The sequence below is a fragment of the Diabrotica undecimpunctata genome, chromosome 9, assembly GCF_040954645.1.
Source record: "Diabrotica undecimpunctata isolate CICGRU chromosome 9, icDiaUnde3, whole genome shotgun sequence".
In the NCBI taxonomy this organism is placed as follows: Eukaryota; Metazoa; Arthropoda; class Insecta; order Coleoptera; family Chrysomelidae; genus Diabrotica; species Diabrotica undecimpunctata.
Window position 1 is genome coordinate 75,761,753 of NC_092811.1, and position 17,832 is coordinate 75,779,584.

The 17,832-nt window shown below is 31.5% G+C and overlaps 1 protein-coding gene across 1 annotated transcript in view; it reads left to right on the forward strand.

The window, feature by feature from the left end:
* LOC140450153 (alpha-lactalbumin-like) overlaps nucleotides 1-16,954 on the forward strand; it is an 84,931-nt gene extending 67,977 nt beyond the window's left edge. The window contains exon 3 of the mRNA XM_072543599.1: nucleotides 16,705-16,954. Within this exon, the coding sequence (XP_072399700.1) occupies nucleotides 16,705-16,909 (205 nt within the window). The 3' untranslated portion in view covers nucleotides 16,910-16,954. The remainder of the gene's footprint in view (nucleotides 1-16,704) is intronic.
* The last annotated feature ends 878 nt before the right edge of the window (nucleotides 16,955-17,832 follow it).

The window sequence follows — 17,832 nt, forward strand, 5'->3', positions numbered from 1 at the left end:
GAAACCTACAAACATTTAAAACAAAAATTTTATTGGCCCTCAATGCAGACAACTATTTCTAATTTTATCAATAAATGCGAAATTTGCCTAAAAAATAAATACGAGCGACGTCCTTATAAACTTCCCCAATTAGGACCGTTGTTAGGTCAAAAACCTTTTGATATATTACATATCGATCTATTCCACTGCAATAAAAACCTGTATCTCACAATAATAGATTCTTTTTCCAAATACGGTCAATGCTATAAGCTCACCGACAAAACTTCCATTTCCATACTAAATAAATTAAGACACTACTTTTCGCACCACAACTACCCAAAAAAGATTGTATGCGACAGCGGCACCGAATTTAATTCTGCAGTCATTAAAGAATTCCTAAATATCCACAAAATCGAAATACATTTTACAACAGTAAACAATTCTTCCTCAAACTCTCCTGTAGAGCGCTTTCATTCAACTCTTATTGAAAAACTTAGGACCTTACAAGCCCAAAATCCAAATGATTCGTTAGATGACATTCTAACACACGCCATTCTTATTTACAACCAATCAATCCACAGTTCCACAGATTATTCCCCGTTCTCAATTCTGTACGGACCCTATGCAGAAGAAATACATTTCGACTTTGATCTTCCGATATACGAAACATATAATCAAAGACATAAAGAAGAACTCCAACCCTTTATTGCAGAACTATATAATAAACAAAAACAAAAAAGACAACAACTCTTAGATAGACAAAACGAAAATGCCGAAGATATTCCGGAAATAGACCTTACAAAATCCCTATATGTTTCTAAGAAAAAACATAAGTCCAAATTACAAGCCCCTTTCTCCACTATTCATCCAGAAACGCAAGACAAAACAAAAATAATAGGTAAAACAGATAAACAAAATTTAACAAGCACTCACCTTAAATACGTAAAACGAATACGAAAACATGTAGATAAACCTACTCAAGACCCAAATTTTTCACAGGACAATCCTCGCCCTGGTCCATCCACTCAATATTCAGGAGATTCCGAATAATGGTTACTATGCTGAAGAGATAGGCAAATCAAGAGAAATCTCCCACTATCACAGACATTTTCTTCACATTCCACTAGACAAATTATCCGACAGTATTGACGCTAGTCCGACAAGCTATTTCAAAGATCACTTCAAAAATGCACCTCTCTCGCTACTGTACTCCCAATACACCCACATACAAGAACAAACAAAAGACGATCTACACAAGATTACGCGAAAACAGAAACGCGGACTTTTTAATTTTCTAGGTACAGCCATCAAATACGTGACTGGAAATCCAGACGACTCTGACTTAGACTTGTTAAAATCACACATAATCTCTTTAGAAAATAAACAAAACGAAATCATAAAAAAATTTAATAACCAAATATCTTATGGAAACTCTTTTAACACGAGATTCGATAAACTTTTAGAAAAACTAAATTCTGATAATTCAATTCTCATATCTGCACTCAACAAATTATCAGCTGATTTTGACAGCTATATCATTCTACACAACGAGATAATAAATCTCCAAAATATAAACGAATTTCTAATGAAACTTATAAGAACCATTACTTTATCTGAACTTAATATCTCTAATATAGAATTATTCACTTTAAAGGAAATAATAGACCTTAAAGAGAACCTTCTCAAAATTTATCCCAGAAATTCAATTCCCAATAGTAATGAACACCCTTACGAACTTATAGAATCAACAAAAACGTTAGTTTGTGTAACTTCAAATACAATGCTCATAATAATTAAAATCCCTATACTCCATGAAATTCCTTATACTACCTATAAAATCTATCCCATTCCAAACAAAGATCATGTTATGATTCTGCCACCTGCAAGCTACTATACAAATAATAAATGGTTCAACACTTGTATAGGACAAGGCGATAACATAGTTTGTTCCAACTATGTACAATCCAAATGTAACATACCCAATGTAGATAATTGCACAAAAACATTAATCACAGAGAACTTTTTCCAAGAAACCAGCAAAGTCATATTGCTAGGAATAGTTCACCCAATGAGAATCCAGCAGATAGAAATTAATTCAACCAGCCTCTTGACGACAGAAGTACCAATAATGATTGAAGGTATCCAATTTAATAAAAAGACGTCTCAAGATATTTCCATTCCAAAAATTGTTCCAATAAAATTAATACCAAACCATGAGATGAAAATTGAAAAATTAACAATCCCAGAGACACATGGCCAAATTCAACCAATAGATACCATAGAAGTACTACCCCGATTATCCATAGGACTGAGCACCACTTCTGTTATAATATTTTTAACTATTTTAGCTTTCCTAATAATCTTCCTAATTAGGAAAAGAAAACGAATTTCCAAAATCCTATTTGGAGAAAAATTGCATCCTGCCCAGATCCAGATACTAGACGAGCTGATAGCCGAAGTAACCAAAACTTCGAGGACGAAGTCCCAACCAATGGAGGGAGGAGAAATGTAGCCATAAGCTCCCTTACTATTAAGAATCAGCAGATTCCGATATCCGACGTTATAAATAGGAAGAAATCAATATTATTAATATTATTGTAATTATTATGTTTCAATAGTCAAGTTTAAATCATTAAATGTAGTAGTTTGTAGAATTTCTCAAAAATTGTAACTTATTTTCGAAATAAAGATTTTTTTTTTTTGGGAATATCGACGTTGAAGAAACATTTCTATATATATATATATATATATATATATATATATATATATATATATATATATATATATATATATATGTATATATATATATATATATATATATATATATATATATATATATATATACAAAATTAACAATGAATTTTGCTGCAAAGTATGTGTAAAAATTGTTTGTGCATTTAACTCCTTTTATACATATATGAAAATAAAAATATATATTTGCAATAAAATATTGATTCAATCTTTCATTTACTTACTATACTCATATTACAGGTCAAATGTTTATATACAGCAAACGATGCACCATATACCTTTATACCTAATTCTTTTTCTCTTTCTTTTCTCTCTTACCTATAGCATTACATATGTAATGATTGTGCAGATTGACTCCCATATAAATTTGTAACGACGAACGCGTGTATAGAAGTATAACTTCTACCGGCAGTCCCACTGGACTGCCACACCCGTTTTTTTAACTCTTGTTTCCTACAAGCTCCACATATTCCAATAATTGCAATAACCTTAAAATAAAAGTATTAAAAGTAGGCACATTTATGTTATACTTTTAAATAACATACCTTTATTAACAAGAACTGTACATCAGAAGCTCTATTTAAAAAAAAGTTTTATTTCATCAGGATGTAAAATTTTAGATTTTTTGTTTTTAAAACCTTCTAATTGCCTTTTAGATAAGCTCGCAATTTCGGGTAATTTTCAATATTAACATTATTTTTCAAAGTTATAATACTTCTTAGCATAGATTATATTGCCCATAATGGGGATGGTTTAAATTTCTTAGCGATTTCTCCAAAATAAGCCAAGAGTACGTTTTCAGAGATTGAATTTACATTATTTGTTGTACGTCGATCCATAAATTGAGAATATACCTTTTTATATCTTCCTCTAGATTTTTCTGGTAATAGGTTCTCGGTAGTATTCGCAGCTAACTGCATAATATTAAGTGGTGTGCTATTAAATTCATCTTCACTATTCGATGAACTCATTTTATTTATCTGTATTTAAATTACCATTATATTTACACTGACAGATTAATAATTTTTAATCTGTCAAAATAACGTCTGTTAATTCGTTTCCATGATAACTCTACCAACTGACTTACAAGCCTTATATGATATTATACATTTTTATAGAACTGAAGCGAAATTTTTTTTATTACGTGCTGTTGATTACGTGTCAGTATCTGTTTTGATGTATTTAATTAGCATCCAAATAGTAGGTAATATACAATTTACTAGTAAGGGAGTAGAAAAAATCTTTTAAAAACCAAAGTTAGTTATAATTGGTGTTATTTGAATTTAAAGTGTCTTGAAGAGTGTTGGGTAAATGGTATTTAATTCTTGAACTTTTTGCACTTTTCTACTAGCACTTGTTTTACTATAAGTGTGAATCACACTTATCACAAATGAGGCGATATTCTTTTTTAAATAAATAGTTAATAATAGTTAATAAGAAAACTAAATATGTCCAACTCATAAACGGGAAATAATGATTTTGCTTTCGTCTGGATACTTTCGTCTAGATACCACTGAAGCTTTGATAGTGTGGTTTCCATTTATTGTTCCAGTTCTCGAACAGGTGCTTTATGAAATAGCTTTTTAGATCCATACTTACAGATTAGGGTGACTGGTAACACTGTTAACGTTTATAGCTTCTTTGATAGTTTTGACTGCTGCTTGATTACCTGATATTCTAATATATGATGGGGCCCAGAACAACTTAACACCTATAACTTCAGTATGAATTTTTTTGGTTCTTTCTTTATTAGTAAAACGGTGTCCTAAATAAACGTAGTAATGACATGGAGTCCTAAATATGTAACATAATAGAAGGACATAGTTTTCGCAATGAACCGAGAGATTTATTTCAAAAGGTCAAACTCCTTACCAGAGAGTTTAAATCTCAAACGTTGTCTATGATGGATAAGGAAGGTAATCTAAAGACCAATACTGAAGAAATATTTGAAACGTGATGAAACTATTGTAGCGATTTATATAAAAATAACGAGACTTTAGCAGATAATCTATGGCCCTCCTATTAGCTTAGAGAAGCTACTGTCTTGCTCTTTGAAGTATATTAAAGTATATTGAAGTTAAAATTAAATCAAGTCAGTAGGTAACAAAGGTATATATATATCATCCATTATATCTGTATCGCTGTCTGAAATTCGAAAAAATTAAGATCTAGTTGGTGTCTAACTGACGATGGGAACTGCGAAATAAAAGTTCGGAGACACATTCATCATCATCAGTGGTGCTACAGCTCTAGTTGAGCCTTGACCTTGCCCAGTCTATTTCGCCAGTCGTTTCTGTTCATCGCCAACCGTTGCCAATTTGCCGCGCCGATTTTCCTTGCGTCCTCGTCCACACCGTCCCTCCATCTCAGTCGTGGTCTGCCTCTACTCCTATTTCCCACTGGGACCGATAATAGAGTTCGTCTGGGTGGGTAATTTTCATTTGCTCTTGACACATGTCCAGCCCATCTAAGCCTACCTATTTTTATGAAAGATATTACATCTCTACCATTTACTATTTTTTTATACTTCTCGTAATATAATATACTTCGATATAATTCGAAATTATATCGCCTTCTCCAAATACCATTCTCACAGAATGCGCCCATTATTCTTCTTAGTATCTTCCTTTCGAAGACGAGCAGAAGATTTGCGTCTGTTTTGGAGATGGTCCATGTTTCTGACCCATATGTCAGCACTGGTAGGATGAGTGTTCTATATATTATTAGTTTGGTTTTCTGGCTTAAATTTCTGTTTTTTAGCTGCTTGCTTAGTCCAAAATAACATTTGTTTGCTAGCAGTACCCTCCGTTTTACTTCTTCAGATGTGTCATTATCGTTTGTTATGAGAGAACCCAAATATGTAAACTTATTTACTACCTCAAAATTATATTGGTCTATACTGAAGTTTTCTTCGGCGTTTCTAGCTCTATCTCTGTTATTTGGAATAGATGCTAACATTTTGGTTTTTTCCTCGTTTATTTTAAGGCCCATATTTTGTGCGGCTGTCAAGAAGGTGGAAGTCATCTCTTTAAGTCCTCGTGTAGTACGTGCGATCAAATCCAGATCGTCAGCGTAAGCCATAATCTGCGTTGATTTATTAAAGATTGCTCCCCTATTGTGTAACTCGGCATCTCTTATAGTCTTTTCTAACGCTATATTAAAGAGAAGGCACGCCAGCGCGTCTCCCTGCCGTAACCCTGCATATGTTTCAAACGCTTGTGACATATCGCCTTGTATTTGCACTCTGCAGATCACTTTACTCATAGTTGTTTTTACGAGCCTTATTAATTTATGGGGGATGTTAAGTTCATTCATGGCTTCGTATAATTTACCTCTTAGGACGCTATCATACGCTGACTTAAAGTCCACAAAGAGATGGAACGTGTCAATATTAAATTCATTGGTTTTTTCTAAGATTTGACGTAGCACAAAAATCTGGTCAATTGTTGACCTACCTGGCCTAAAACCGCTTTGGTACTCACCAAGGATTTCTTCCACGTACGTACTTTAACGGCTGTACAGGGTGTTGGAGAATATTTTGTACATTGTATTCAGAAGAGTTATACCCCTATAATTTTTACATTCCAACAAATCTCCCTTTTTGTGCAGTGGATATATGATTCCAGTGCACCATTCCTCTGGCATTTGTTCTTCTTCCCAGACTTTGACTATTATGTTCTGAATTTGGTGCATAATGCTGTTACCTCCATGTTTGATGAGCTCTGCGGGGATACAATCCACTCCTGGGGACTTGCTATTTTTGAGTCGTGTGATTGCGTCTTTCACTTCAAATATTGAAGGAGGTTCTACGTGAGTGTTATTTCTTGGTTTTTGGGGTGACGCATCATTTTCCACTTCGGTACCCAGTAGTTCTTTGAAGTGCTCAACCCATCTGCTTTGTACTGCGTCAATGGTACTGACTATATGTCCATTTTTGTCTCTACACATCGTCAGCCGTGGTTTAAATTCTTTTCTTGTCTTATTTAGGATATTATAGAACTTTCTAGTTTCATTTTGCCCCTTTAATGATTGAAGCTCCTGCATAATCTGGTTTTCGAAGGTCCGCTTTTTCCTTCGATGTATGCGTTTTTCCTCCTTCCTAAGATCTTTGTACATTTGCTCCTTATCCCGTGTTCTTCTTTGTTGCATAAGTTTATATGCATATTTTTTTCTTTTAGTGATATCTTCACATTCATCGTCGAACCAACTGTTGCGTGGAGTGGATTCTTCTGGTCCTAGGACGTTGTTTGCCGCTTCCTTAATTGTTCTTCTACATATATCCCATTGCTCGCTAGCTGTTAAATTCTCATCTGTTGTGCTTTCATGTTCAAGGTAATTTTGATACCTTTCTAGTGCACGGGGCTCTTTCAAGAGTTTTAAATTGTAGCGAGTACTTTTCTTGCCCTTTTCTTTTTTTGCATTTGAGGTTCTTGCTCTTATTTTTGCGCCTACTAGGAAGTGGTCTGAATCTATATTAGCTTCACGATAAGTACGTACATCCGGAGACACATTGGTATGGCAAAAAATGCGATGAGTCTACTAACTAAAGTTTGAAAAGACAAATATATCTCTAATAAAATAGAGATGGAATTGGTGAATGCACTTTCATTGTCAATATTTTTGTACGGGACAGAAACTTGGATTCTTCGTGCACAAGAACACTAAAAATAAAAATGTGTTATTGAAGAATAATCCATTCCTTGGATAGCTCATCGGACAAATGTTTCCATTCTTAACCGACTTGACAATAAAAAAATGCTGTCCAGAACATGTCTTCAGCCAATTCTACAGTTCTCTAGTCACGTGGTTCGAAAAGATCATTAAGAGAAATTGTTCTGAGTGGGTCGGTTGATGCAAAATTCAGTGTAACCTGTCAGGTTGTGCGTTAAGTTATTTTTACATTGGGTTTCTTCTAAAGAAATAAAATCTGGTGCATATTCTGAGACAAAACGCCGAGGCAAGGTTAAATGAGAATAATACCCATTTAAGTTCCATTGAAAATGGTTTATTTGGTTTATTATTTAATTGAAACATGAGTCACAATCAGGTTCAGATGTTTAATGTTCTAATAGTTTTTCTAGTTTTTTTGCATAATCGTCTGATTCGATTTTTTAATTTTGAGTCACTAAAATGAGCATGAGTATCTAAATCATTTTAATAAGTGATTTTAAATCCGGTTTATAAATCTTAACAATATTATAAACATCTTTAGGTCTATAAGTCTCATTTGTAAATCTCGAAATTGCTCATAGAGTTGCAAATAGAGTAGGCAAATGTGCAAAATGCATATATTGAATATTTTGCATATTTTATGCAAATATCTGGGGATTTTGCATATTTATACAAAAAATTGCATAATATGCATAAACATCAATTTATTTCGAATTGCGGATTTTAAATAATATTTACCTAACCGTAGATAATGGTATGACTAAATAACTGGATCCAATGTTAATTTTATTTCAATATTTCAGGTAGTATTTATAGATACTACCTAATATTCTTAATATTATTGTAGCACATAATCCATTATAATCTCGTAATAAAAGGGTGTTTCAAAATTTTATATTGGGTATGAATATAATTGCCCTTTTGAAAATAATTTTGTCCTCAAAAGTGAAACTAAAAACAAAGCATGTGGTGTTCGTGTGTATCAAGGTATAAAAAATGCTTATTAAAAGCTTAAAACTTTTATTTTAAAGAAGATCTTTTCGGAATTGAATCATTCCATCATCAGTTTAATAAAAAGTTGTTAAAAAACATTGTTTGGAAAAAGAAAAACACTGGAAAGACATTAGTAACAAAAACAATCCTCATTGAATTTACAAAGGTAAATGCAATAGACGTTAACTTCGGTTATTAATAAAAACTAAAAATGGGGGCATTTAACATGACACCCCGGAGCTGGTGAGATTTTGTCGACTTACATTACCTCTGATCTGTGCTGGAGTCTGGGGTTAACTATTTAGGTCTTGTTTTTGTTACTGATGTCCTTCCAGTGTTTTTCTGTGGCCAAACAATGTTTTTTAACAACTTTTTATTAAACTGATGATGGAATGATTCAATTCCGAAAAGATCTTCTTTAAAATTAAAGTTTTAAGCTTTTAATAAGCATTTTTTATACCTTGATACACACGAACACATAATTTCGAAACTAAAAACTTAAGCATCGTTAGTCGAACTTGTTTAATTTGTTACCTATTTTAATTTTAAAATGCCGAAAATAACTAGTATCGCTACTTTGATTAAGACTTACAAAGAGTCTATATATGAGAATGGATAAAGTTTATTGTTCAGTTTGTGGCAAAATTGTAAGTACTAAATATTTAATACTTATTTGATATGTTATTTAAAATATTTTAACGATTGCATAAGTTATATATAGCTTAATATATTAGTATTATATTAGCATATAATACTAATTTCTATTTATGTATATTTTATTATAAAAACATTTTAACTCTTGCTAAAATATCATTGACTGACATGCAATAATCCGTGCGGTTACTTGGAATGGTTTACTATGGAATTTCTTTTATTGATGCATTTAGTTTAAGATTATAAAGAAATCAGTGCTTACTCTAGTTATTTATATTTAAAACATCTATTACAAATTTAAAGCGAAAAGAAATTTAAAATAGACCATAGGCGAGAACTGCGTCACATTTAGCAGAAAAAGACAAAACTAAGTCTGGAAAAAAAAATATTAAGCTTCGGTTCCTAAGTTTTTTCGGTCAAGTTCGAAAAAACGAAAACGAGGTATATATTACGAATTATACAAACTAATATTAGTGACACTTACTTCTATGTGTGTGTTGACGAAACAACTGATTCGTCAGGAAGATATATTAATTATTGGCGTTTTAAGCAATCAGATCTCATTAAAATTTTATTTAATTTCATGAAAGCAATTAGAAAAAACCAACTCTACAACAATATAATTAAAGGTATATTTCCTCTCTCATAGGAAAAATGATTCTGATTCGGTTTCTTTGCAGATTCTTGTTTAAAAATGTCGCCTTTAGACAAATCTGAAGGGTGCCTGGCGAAATTTTTGCTCAGAAATTATTTAAAGAATTTTTTTTAACAAATTCCAAAAATCACTTTTTAGGTTTATTGTATTATTTTGAACAAAAAAGGCCTCCTGTCATTTTTTTTTCTTAAGTTTGCAGTTTTCGAGTTATACGAGATTAAGAATCTGAAAAATATGAAAACACTTATTTTTGAATCTGTAAAATATGAATGATGAATATGAAACTTATTATTTTTAAAGTTGCCAAGTGCCTAAATTTTACACATTTAGATGTGAAGTTTTCACATTTACTTTCAAGATTTTGAAGAGCAATCGAAGCTTATTGTAATTTGGACTGTTAGTTTCTAATTGTTAATTATGCGCGTCTACTCGATTTTTCAGCAGCTGTGCCGCGGCGCGCCGCACTATATGGTGCGTCTCTGTCGCACCTATACATATTATATGTATAGTTTATTTCACGAAAAATGGTTGAGTGCTTAATGATTGCAATAAAACCCGACAGCAAATACCAAAGCTTAGTCAACATTAGTTGAGCAGGTAAGTATTCAGGTAAAATTGAAGCTACTGTGGAGCGTCGTTATCTTGTTTGTATAATAAATTTCTGGTAATATAAAAACGATTAAAAAATCGTATAAAATTATAAAAACGATTAGAATACATTTTATTTCATAAAGTTGTAAACATTTTAACAGTGAGTTTCACTATCAATGGTTGATCTTTTAATGACCACAATAAATTTGTTGATCGTTAAGTATTTCCTGGAATAATTATACAGGTTTCCTCTATTCTGTATAATTTGTAAAAGTATATAAAACCGATGAGAAATTTTTAAATATACCTACATTTTGTTTCATTTAGTTGAAAGTGTTAGAAGTGTTACCAGTGTTATACCTATTTATACCTATAAAACAGCATTATGTGGCGTCCGTGGAAAAACATTGATGGTGCTTCTTCCAGTGTTCCAGCAAAGAAAAAGCATTTATCTGCTGACGCTAGAGAAATCGTAAAAACAATATATAGTTCTTTACTTAAAAGAGGACTTACTGCTTATACTGCTGCCAGTGAAATATCTGATTTAACGAAAATACCTCTAACCACAGTAAAAAGAATTACATCAAATCCCATTAAGTCAAGAAGGAAGCGTAAGGATGCCGGTTCTACCAAATGTATTGACGAAAGTGATAATGACTTAATAAGACGAAAAATTTACACAATGTACGAAGAGCAACGGATACCTACATTAGATGCTTTAAAACAATGGCTTACTAATGATGATACACAAATAAACTGTAGCCACATTAGTCTTTGGAGGATTGTGTCTAAAATGGGCTTCAGATATCGTACAATTGACAAAAGACAAGTGCTTATGGAGTCCCATCGTTTATACTTTTTCCATCGTCAATTTGCCAAGCGTCGGCTTTTGAGATTCTTTGATGCCAATGCCGACCATTGGCGTGGAAAGGTATCAGTTATCAAGCGCATATTTCAAGAAAAATCATATAATTTTTATTAATTTTTACATAATTATATTCAGGAAAATTTCTCAATTTTTGGGCAGAAATTGTTTAAACAATTTTTTAAACAAATTCAAAATATCACCTTTTGTGCTCCAAAAAATATTTTTTAGGTTTTTGGGTGACTCTAAATAAGATCTATGTAATTTTTCTCAAAAGTTAATAGTTTTGGAGATATAGGCGATTTAAAATCCGAAAAATACGATACCTAATATGCATTTTCGAGGCTTGAAAAATATGTAAATGAGTATTTTTGAGATTCAAGAGTATCTAAACTAAAGTATCAACATTGATTTTGGTGAGAAATCGGAGCAATATTTTCCGTAGCAGAAAAAGGTGATCTTTTGAATTTGAATTGTTTCCGGCAAAAATGTCCGGCACCCTTCAACCTTCGATTTGTTTAAACGGGGCATTTTTGAATAGGACTCTTCAGAGGAAGGACAGAATCAGTTTTTTTTTCAAATGGGAGCGGGCTCACAACATCGTATAAATAACAAATTAATTATTTCAAATTAAAGCTTGTTAATTTTAGTGATTTATAAGAATATTGGACTTATTATTTAGTTTTTACATAAACCATAATATTTTTTTTACAATTATCTGTAAATAATGGCTCATTCTGTCAGAAAATTTTAAAAGATTGTCTATCCAGCAATTAAGATAGTCAACTAAAATTTAATTTTTAAACACGGCCTACTGTTAATGCACAAACAGGGTGAATCTTCAATATTTTGCTTCGAGTTAGAGATATCTGAAAAAGTTTTTTGGAAAAGATGTTCCAAATATTATTATAACCCCACATAACAAAGTTTTATGTCAAAATTCGCACTTTTACTTTTTTCATTAATTGAAGAGCTTATTTCCAAAGTGTCTTAAATCCAAAATTTCGATTTTTTTAATTTTCTTTTTTTAAACTTTATAGATTTCTTCAAGTCTAGAATAAAGTTATATGTACCAAAACAACTTCTTATTTACCATTTAAAAGTGCATATGAAAATTGTAAAATTGTATAATTTGTATGTTAAATTTGTATGAAAATCTGTAATTTCATGGATTTCATTATATGGATTTAAGACACTTTGGAAATAAGCTCTTCAATTGTAGTCAGGATTCTAAAACGGACAGTTGGCTGTCCCGAGATGCATCTTTAGACAGCCAATTGTAGATTTAGGATCGAGATTACAAATAATACTGAAAAACTAAAATTGCGAATTTTGTCATGAAATTTGGTATGTGCGGTTACAATAAGTGGAACAACTTTTCCAAATAAGTTTTTCCGATTTCTCTAACGCGAAGCAAAATATCGAAAATTTACCCTGTTTGTGGATTCGCAGTAAGCCGCGTTTAAAATTTAAATTTCAGATGACTATCTTAAAAAAATGTGCACTATCAACATGTATGACTGTGCAAAATGTCAAATCTGTATGTATTTTAGTAGCTGATATATAGAGGTGTCTTCATCTTAAATGCGACACACTGTATAATAATGAATACTAGTGTTCAAGATGCATCGCGATAGCTGTAAAGAAATTAATTAGAAGGACTGAAAAGAATCGTCAGAGTCTTCTGAAGTCGAATCATTCCCAGGTTGGATAACTATTGGTGCTATTGCCGGTAAAACAGAATATTCGTTTTCTATTTTTACAACATGAGCTTCGCAATTTTTCCACACATCGCTATTAATGCCACTAATTATTTCTCGAATATTCTCAATGGCCATTGCGCTTAATGTTGGTGACTGATTATATTTTCGCAATCGTTTTTTTACGGTACCCCAAACCATTTCAATTGGATTAAAAATGCAATAGTATGAGGGTAATCGCAAAAGAGTATAGCCGTGCCTGCTGCAAATGGTGTCAATAACGTATTTGTTTTTAAAATTCCGACTTTTGATCATTCTAATTAATTCTTTCTTTACTGGAATCTTTTTAGGAACAGTGATGTTTTTAAGTTGCATAAATTTTAAAATTTCGTCCTTTTTCGTGTTATTATTAGGTATTTTATTTAATATGCGGGAATGATCCGACGCATTATCCATAACAATCACTGAATTCGGCGCAATATATAATTATATTCAGGGAAATCTCTTAATTTTTCACGAATCAGTTCTAAAGTAGGCACTCTATTTTTTTTTGTAAAAATTGTAAACTGTTCGCTGAATAACGTCTTTTGCAGCAGTGTCAATCCTACCCAATTTTTTATTTGGTCGCTTTCGTTTTAAGGAATGATCTGTAACTGTGCCTAATTTAATAATTGTATATATCGTCTTATACCCGATTTTTTTAATACATAAATTCTCGAAACAATTGCATTATCAGCCATCCCAATATTTTCTTTTTTCAAACACTCATACATATTTAAAACTATTATTTGGAATTGTACGTGCAAATCTTTATTTTTTAATTCGGAGCTGTCATTAACATAATTGTCATTATTTATTGATAACACAGAAGTTGATGCATCTTAAAAAATGCCATCCTAGAAAAATATAATATTACTTATAACTTATATTACTTATACCTTATAATAAGCCTCCGCCTCTGCAAAAGGAAATATTTTAGGGTGTCACATAGCCAGACAAACAGGTGTTCATTAGAATTTACGGCTTTGCGATTCACTGTTGCCATAATGCATGAGTTTAAAATTAGTGAATATAACCTTAATACCATTATTAATATATCTGCAATTTTTCATGTTTCCAGGTAAGGTTTAAAATCAATGAAATTTGGAAAAAAATAATACAATTCTTGAAACCGTTTTTGAGAACTTAGATTCTTAAAAGTTGTCTGATTTCTTAAAAGTCGATCATTTTATCTATAAAAGTATTACCGCTAAATTCACCAACAGGGCAACGTCGAACGTTCAAATTCTCTCCAGACTACAATGTTGCCAATATTCGAAAATTACTTAGAATATAAGTAATATATACAAAGTTCACGGTTGCTTTAATTCATTAGTGAAGAGTCCATGGAAATATTAGTACCTAGTTAATTAATTTATATATATATTTTTTGAGAATATGTTGATATTATTTTTTAAGAGTGTCGTTCGTTGACTAGCAATTGAATAATAACGAATAGAGAATAGAGAATATTTTTTAAATATAACCTTAGGAATTTTAGGAAATATGTCTGACAACCTTGATTTGAAAGGCGGTCTCTTTGATACCAGAATGAGGCATGTTTATGTTGGAAAATTATTAGTGGATGTACTATACAAAAGTGGCGTACTGAATATATAACTTCCATAAGAAAGTACCGTACAGAAGATCGACCAATAATTTATCTGGACGAGACATGGTTTGACACTCATGAAACACCATCCAAAGGATGGTCCGATTCTTCCAACAGGTGTCAAACAAAAGCTCCATCAAACAAAGGGAAAAGAATAACAATTTTACATGCAGGATCAGAAAATGGTTGGGTCCCAAATGCCTTATGGCTTTCTGAAAAGAACATTAAAGACTCCTGCGTGGACTACCATAAGGATACAACGGCAGAGCTTTTTGAGCAATGGTTTAAGAATTGTCTTATCCCTAACCTTCCTCAAAACAGTGTGATAGTAATGGACAATGCAAGTTACCACAGTCGTCAATTACTCGTCAATTACTCGTCTCCAAGTGCAAATAGCACGAAAATTGAAATTCAAAACTACCTGTTAAAAAACGATATATATTTTAAAGCAAGTTATTTAAAAAATGAACTGTTAGAAGTGTTAAAATCATTTTCTATTAAAAAAGTATATGTTTGTGACGCATTGGCCGAGGACATGGGACATACAGTGTTACGTCTTCCGCCCTACTATTGTTTATTTAATCCCATAGAGCATATGTGGCACCAACTAAAGTCAAATGTTAGGTCACAAAATGTTTCTCCGACTTTAAGTGGTAGTGTAGTCGAATTTATAAGGAAATGTGTTGATGATATCTCCCCAGAAAGTTGGAAAAATTCAGTACGCCATGTAATGAACGTAGAAAATTCATATGTTACTTTGAATCACATAATTAAACCAATTGTTATTAATCTTAAAGAGGATAGCGACAGCGAAACAGAATTAGGTATTTAGGAATTCATAAATATATTTTGGTTATTTTGGGTATTTTTTTTTTGTAAATATTTACTTGTATATATTTTTTTATATATTTTTTTCAATTCATCTATTTTTTGTACATTATGTATTCGTTTGTATGTATATACTGTAAATAGAACGATTATTACTGTACATTTTTAACGATATCCGATTAGGAAGAGCAAAAACTTTTAAACACGACAGTCCTAAGCCTGTAAAAAGTGTGAAGGAAAGTACCTTTCTGAATTTAGATCCATATACTACAATTATTCACGTAGAACAAAAAAACTACTTTCTTCATGTTAAAAATTGTTCAATTATCAAGTATATTCACTTGAACAACCTGAAAATACCATATGAAATAATTTAATAAATTTTTATAATCGTGTATTACACAGCTACCAATGAAATATATTAAATAACAAACTTTCTGAAGTGCGACCCTGTGTACTTCGGTAGTTTATTGAGAGATTCTTGTATACACAATAGGATCAACTCAGGTAACCATTAAGCACTCAACCATTTTTCGTGAAACAAACTATACTTACGCGATAAAATCCTAACAAATATTGACATTTATTAAAATTTAATATTAACATAGTTGATTTTGAAATTTATTGTGTACTACTGTTCCAAAATTTTAATAAATGTCAATATTTGTTGCGTAAATACGTATTATATGTAGGGCGACATAGACACACCATATGTGGTTTGGCAGGCGGCGGCTTAAAAATCGAATGGAAGCGCATAATAATTAACAATTAAAAAACAAGGGTCTAAACTGAAATAAGATTATATTGCTCTTCACAATCTTGAAACTAAATGTTTGTACTTTAAGTTCCACACTTGACAACCCCAAAAATAATTATTAACATTTGAGTTTTCAAGCCGCGAAAATGCGTATTTTTGCATTTTTTAGTTTTTAAATAGCTTATAACTAGAAAATTGTTATAACTTTTAAGAAAAATGAAAAAAAAAATGTTTAAAATGACACAAAAACAATTTAAACAAGTCTATCTAAAAATTTCGCCCAGCTACCTGCAGATTTGTTTACAGGGGACATTTTTGAACAAGAATCAGCAAAGAAACCATATCAGAAACATTTTTCTACGAGAGTGGTCTTACAACTATAGTTCGATCGGCAATATCTTAATGAAGAATAGATTTTCTAATTTTTTTATTTATCGATATAATCTCTTCTAATACGTTAGCTTAATAATATTGATTTTTTACATATGTATATGTAATTCCTTATCATTTATTTTCTAATTATGTTGTTTTTATTGGCAAATAAATAAATATTTATAGAACTTGCTTATTATGTATATCAAAGTTTTATTGTAATATTTTATTTCATAGGTGCGATCCACCATCACATCTTGAAGGGTGTCATGTACCTTGTGACAAATTAAGAGATGATGATATTCACGACGATGTTCAATGTGTAAAAAAAGTATTCAACGAATTCAAGAGAACCAACGGTAATGGTTTTAAAGCTTGGACGACCTATGACCAATATTGCAGTGGAAATAATGACTGGATTATTAAAGAATGTACTTTATAAAAACTTGCGTACCGCTTATGGACAAATAAAAAAAAATAAAATATATTGTTGATAAATAAGAATTTAGATTTATGAACCTAATACTTGTCATCAGTCGACTAATCGCTTCTAAGCATTCATGAATACTATCATGTAATGTTTTCAGCGCCTTTGCTGACGCTTCTTTTATGTCTGCGGCCTAAAGTATCTGGTATATTAATATAAATAAAATATAAATTTATTCTTGGCTTATCGTATCTCTCTTGCAACATTTTCCAGGCACTATAGTTTGCTTTCGTCGTGTTTAAATGTTGTATTGTTTAAGTGTTCTGCTTCTCCTCGCATGCTTGTGTTCAGATAGTGCATTTACTCCACATTTGATAGTTGTTTGTTTATCATATCAAACGTTTAAAAAAATTATGAAATGGTACCCATGATTCATATTTACCCTCAAATATAGATATCTTTACTTGAGACAATACATTTTGTTCTTTCTTTCATCCTTCCGCCTCCAATCTCTTTTCATCAATCCAATTGCCAATCAATTTTATTTTATGATCGACTGCACCTTTCTTTTCATCAGGTAAAATCTTTTTATTTTACCTTCTTCTAGCGCATCCTGTTAATTGTTCAGAGTTATTTCCATTATTAAAGCGTCTATTTTTTTACCTCTTCTTTTAAATATCCTTGTATATTTTCATCATTTTCATCGTCTTCCAATAAATGATGCAGCCTTTCAGTCCTAATTTCCATCTCCTTAATTTTTAATACATTCATCTAAGGTCTTTTTTCCTTCCTCGTTTTTCTTTTGTACCTGCCCATAATATTTAGATGTAAAATATGTATTTATCATATTTTGAACCCTCTTCTTCAATGGAATTTCAAATTCCTTAATTGTCTGCAATCTTATGTTTAAATAGTCTCTTCTTAAACGTCAGTTTTTC